The following is a 5279-nucleotide window of genomic DNA, read 5'->3' as shown; positions in this document are numbered from 1 at the left end:
ATTTAACCATAGTGTATTTACGATGTAAATATATTCCAAGATGAAAACGTCACGGATCAATTGTAAAGGACCCGGATACATAATTTAAAAAAATCAGTTTCAGTGTATATGAGGTTCTCACCCCACTTTCGCTGCTCAGTCAGATTTGTTTATGCAAAATCGACATTTAATAGTGCTAATTGCACTCCAGTTAAATTGCCCTGATTGCAGAAAGGGAAGCAATTTTCGTGCTCTCTGTCTGGGTTTGGAAGAAATTGTTTTATATTCACCTCTTTATAAAGAAGTGGAGATAAGGCACCGGGGCCTTTGCACAAATTGCACTTAGGGGCTGACTGGCAGCATTCAGGCGCTATAATAGAGCATTATTTGGCCGTTTTGAATAATGTAAAGCGCTTGCTGAAAGCTATTCTCCTGAAAATTGCTTTAACTTTTAAAAAGGGTGATGATTCACTCCAAACCAGGCCTTTGTTACATTGTCATTATTTCCCCAAATGTTTTAACAGTCAGCTCAACACTTTAGCATAACACATTGATTTTTGTTTAAAAACTGGATTTTTTAGAGGGTGAAAAAAAGCTATCACAAAGAAAAAAACAAAACTGGACTTCTCTGGAAAGATTTCCTTGGGGTCCCACCTTAGAGTCGAAATGGCCGGAGTGTCTGCCAGCATTGGTTTGGAAGATTTCCCTAACTTTTATTGTGATCCCGACGCGCGTATCTAAAGGAATATCCCAGTACCCGTGTAGAGAATCTGACAGCTGGAACCACATTAAAAACGGCAGGAGGGGGAGGGGAGGGGAAGAGGAGGAGAGGAAGAAGGCAAACAGGGCGCCCGGAGCCCGAGGTGAGAGCGTGAAGTGTTTTAAACGGTTGACTTGAAAATGTCACCAATGCTAAGTGGCTTTTCGGATTGTTTTATTTATTACTTTGTCAGGTTTCCTTAAGGAGAAGGTGTTGTGGTGGGGGAGGAGGTGGAAGGGGGGGATATCTCCTTGCTTCTCCTCCCAGGACTGCACTGGGTGAGTCGGAAACGCCTCGCTGCCACTTAACAATCCCTCTATTAGTAAATCCACACGGAGGCTCTACAGGAAGCCCAGCACCAGTCTTCCCTTCCAGGGCAGAAGTCACCTGTTGGGAACGGCTCCCGGGTCCCCCTGCCGGGCTTTCTGGCTCTTCCAAGCTGTCTGGACTCTCACTCAACCCTCCACCCCGAGTCCCCCGGAGCTTTTCACAGCTTCCCTTTACCTCCTGCGGATTTCCACCACAATCCCCCAGGGCACAGCGCTTCGTTATAGAAACGCGAGTATTCTCTCTCTCTCCTTTCTCTTTCTCTGTCATAATTTCTTCGGTGCTTTCGCCACCTTAAACCGAAGGGGAGGAAAAAGCATTCTGAGTATAGATATTCTAACGAAAAGCAAAGAAAGCAATTTATATAGCCCTCCCCACCCACGGAGTGCACCAGGATGCACGCAGGTTCCATCTTAGAGCCGAGAGAAGAACCACGCTGGTTGCACTTTGGGACCAAGAGATATTGCAAAAGAGGAGAGAAAGCACAATTCCATGTCCTCCTCACTTGCTCCCCCTACGCAACAACTCGTCTTTTGCACCCAAGCATTTGAGGTTCGTCGTTTAAAATGTCTGTTAAAAAGTAGGATGTAGGTTTGGAGGAGAATGTGGTACATTAAAACCAGTACCCAGGTATGTCCGAGGGCGCTGGTATTTCTGGTTCAAAAGCAGCTCCTGGCTGCTCTGAAGAAGAAAGAGAAAGCAAGACCCAGAAAGAAGAGAAACAGCCCAGCGGTTGCTGAGGGACTCCAGGACGCACAGTTGTCTGTCTGAGGACACAACCTTTCACACCGACAAGATCCGGAGAGGACTTCAGGATGCTTCCAGCTTGCAAAATGGGGAGCACGCTGCACCCACGTGTGTCCTTGTCCCCCGCACTCGCGGGTGGAGGTCCCCGAGAGAGGCTCCTTAAGCAGCACGTCCACGAAAGCAAGGCCCTGGGGGAAGATCACCTCTCATTAGGGCGCCCTTGCTCCGCAGAGGAGTATCTAGGCCCAGGCGGTCTGGAGTGGGAGTAGGTTGAAGCTGGGGCAAGAAAACTCGACTCCAGGCTAAAATGTGACATGTAAATCTTCACTGGGTTAAACAAACAGCTGAGCAAGCTGCAGCTTCAGCGGGGGTGGTGGTGGGGGTTGACGCGGCTCGCACGGGTCTCTGTTTCCAAAGTTATTACAATGTGAAAATAAGCAGCTTCGTGCAGCTTGTTCTAAGGGCTGATGCCTCCCACCCCAATGCCAGTCCCCAGCGAAACCCGGGCAGATAATCAGCACGTCCCACTGTTTAGTCATATTTGACAACTGGGTTAACCTGGTATCTAGGCGCTGGAGAAACGGTACAAAGAGTGCCCTCAATTACCACCACAAGCTTCTGGTGTGAGTGGCATTTGTATTACCCCCCGGGTCAGAGGCCAGAGCGACAATTAGGAAGTCACTTAGACCGCTGGGGGAAATGGCGGGATACAGCAGGCTCCAGGCCCTCCCATCAAGTCTGTGGGTGTAGACCTGGCCCGAAAGGCCTATCTCTCTCCTTGGAGGAGCTCTTCCTTCGCGCCCTTTACTCAGAGTGAGTAAAACTGAATCCAGTGGGAATAAGGAACTGGATAGAAGACAAACGACAATGATAAAATCTCGAGCAAGAATGATGGATTCCAGCTGATGTGCTCCACAGGCGAGAGCCCGGACACACAAAGTTAGCGTTGACATTTCTGTCTCCACTTGGGCCTTGCTCATGCGGCCTCCGCCTCGGCGCCCCTTCCCCTCCCGCCTCCTTTCCCACAAGTGGGGAGTGAGGTAGGACTGTCAGTCCTAACTTACATCACGTCGGGGTGGTTCGGGGGGCTTGAGGCTCGGTCTCAGCAGTACTTAAACCTGGCTTGGTGCGTGTGTGTAAATTTTTAATTGCACTGTAATCTCTTCAGTCCCTAGCCCTCGACCCCCACCTCCCCACCCCCCCACCTAGCTAGCCCGCTTGACTGGCACGCGCCGGGAGCCCGGGCTCAGGCCCGTCGGCGCATCTGATTGGCTGCGGGGCAGCTCCCTTCTGCTCCGCCTGCGCCCTCATTGGGCGAGAGGCGCAGCCAGCGGCACTTCAAAGCCGGTGCTCCTAGCACTTAGGCTGAGTTTAGCCGGCGGGAGCCCGGAGTCCGCTCGGCGCGAGCGCGGGGACGCGGGAACCGCGCGGGACCCGAGCAGTTTTCCCGAGCAGCCGCCAGGCTCAGCCCCGCTCCCGGCCCCGCCGCGCAGCCCAGGGACCTGCTATGGCCACGTCTATACTCGGGGTAAGTCGAAGTGCGGCAACACATTGCTTCTTTTAACTGGAGTAATTTTTTGTTATGGCTTCTCTGGGTCCGCGGCTCCGGAGAAACTGTTGCTGCCGGATGGCAGCTTCAGCTTCTTTTAGCACTTTCCACATTTCCGGAACTGATTCTTTCCAAGTTATTGGAAACTAGGAGGTGCCTTTGTAAGAAAATGATTTGTTAAGCAAGTCCTTTTTAATTTGGTTTTAAAGAAAACCTAGAGGTTTCTTTTCTTCCCCTCGTGATTTATATCCCATCCCCCCTTGCTTCGGGGATTGTTGCAATTATGCGACAGTGGTGTTTCCACAAAACAGCCTTAATCGGTTTGCAGTTCATGTAGTCACGTTAACAAACATTTACACTTCTGCGGCTCCCCAGTTCGCCTGTGACTGAAATCTATCGCTGAGTCGCTTCCCCTTGGATTGTTTCCATAATCGGGTTTTCTTTTCGGTGTGTAAACATTAAAAACATTTTCTATTAAAAAAGAAAAGAGTCAAGTTGTAGCCACCCTTGGAAGGAGTGCCTAAGTTTCCCCAGCCCCCGGGCCACTGTTTCGGCCGCCTCCGCCTTCAACCGGTGTTTGTAGTCTGTGTGTTTACCTCCGGAAGGACGATTTGGGGGCTTCTGTGAGAGGAGCGGGCTTACAGCGAGCGGAAGGGGAGCAATCTGAGTCTGGCTCTGGGCTGGGGTTGCAGCGTGCGAGGCGAGGAGAACCGGGACGTCTTTGATCTGTAGTCCCACCAAGGAGCAACTTTCCAGCGCCGGGCTCCTCGCCCTCGTGATCGCCTCTGCCCCGCGCGGGGCGCGGCGCATCCTCGGCGAGCGCGCGGGGAGGAGGCGCGAACCGGGAAGCCACGACACCCCTCCCCCCCGGGACCCGCCGCAGGGGACCAGGCTCTGCTCACGGGTGCACTTTGTGTCTTCCTCCCACTTCTTCCTTCCCTCCTCCTCCTTGCTCCCTCCCCTCCACCCACTCTAGGAAGAGCCGCGCTTCGGAACGACCCCGTTGGCCATGCTGGCGGCGACCTGCAACAAGATCGGCAACACGAGCCCGCTGACTACGCTGCCGGAGTCGAGCGCCTTCGCCAAGGGCGGCTTCCACCCCTGGAAGCGCTCCTCGTCCAGCTGCAACCTCGGCTCCAGCCTCTCGGGCTTCGCAGTGGCCACCGGAGGCCGCGGCTCCGGCGGCCTGGCGGGCGGTTCGGGCGCAGCCAACAGCGCCTTCTGCCTGGCCTCCACGTCCCCCACGTCGTCCGCGTTTAGCAGCGACTACGGCGGCCTCTTCTCCAACTCGGCGGCGGCCGCGGCGGCGGCGGCCGGGGTGTCCCCGCAGGAGGCGGGAGGCCAGTCGGCCTTCATCTCCAAAGTGCACACCACGGCGGCCGACGGCCTGTACCCGCGGGTGGGCATGGCGCATCCGTATGAGTCGTGGTACAAGTCAGGCTTCCACTCGACGCTGGCGGCGGGCGAGGTGACCAACGGCGCGGCGTCGTCGTGGTGGGACGTGCACAGTAGTCCGGGATCGTGGCTGGAGGTGCAGAACCCCGCTGGGGGGCTCCAGAGCTCGCTGCACTCGGGCGCCCCCCAGGCCTCGCTGCACTCGCAGCTCGGTACCTACAACCCCGACTTCAGCTCGCTCACGCACTCGGCCTTCAGCTCTACAGGCCTCGGCTCCTCGGCCGCCGCCGCCTCGCACTTGCTCTCCACAAGCCAGCACCTGCTGGCCCAGGACGGCTTCAAGCCGGTTCTGCCCTCCTACTCGGACTCCAGCGCCGCGGTGGCGGCAGCCGCCGCCAGCGCCATGATCTCGGGCGCCGCGGCCGCCGCCGCCGGGGGGAGCTCGGCGCGCTCCGCTCGCCGCTACTCGGGCCGCGCCACCTGCGACTGCCCCAACTGCCAGGAGGCGGAGCGGCTGGGCCC

The 5279-nt window shown here is 55.7% G+C and overlaps 1 protein-coding gene across 1 annotated transcript in view; it reads left to right on the top strand.

Moving 5' to 3' along the window:
* The first annotated feature begins 3172 nt into the window (after nucleotides 1-3172).
* The window catches only part of SP9 (Sp9 transcription factor), a 5810-nt gene continuing 3703 nt past the window's right edge, over nucleotides 3173-5279 (top strand). Inside the window, exons 1-2 of the mRNA XM_019653701.1 lie at nucleotides 3173-3341; nucleotides 4339-5275. Of these exons, the coding sequence (XP_019509246.1) occupies nucleotides 3321-3341; nucleotides 4339-5275 (958 nt within the window). The 5' untranslated portion in view covers nucleotides 3173-3320. The remainder of the gene's footprint in view (nucleotides 3342-4338; nucleotides 5276-5279) is intronic.

This window comes from Hipposideros armiger, unplaced genomic scaffold, assembly GCF_001890085.2.
Source record: "Hipposideros armiger isolate ML-2016 unplaced genomic scaffold, ASM189008v1 scaffold_205, whole genome shotgun sequence".
NCBI classification, from domain to species: Eukaryota; Metazoa; Chordata; class Mammalia; order Chiroptera; family Hipposideridae; genus Hipposideros; species Hipposideros armiger.
Note: the sequence above shows the minus strand (reverse complement) of the source record. Positions and strands in the feature narration are given on the sequence as shown.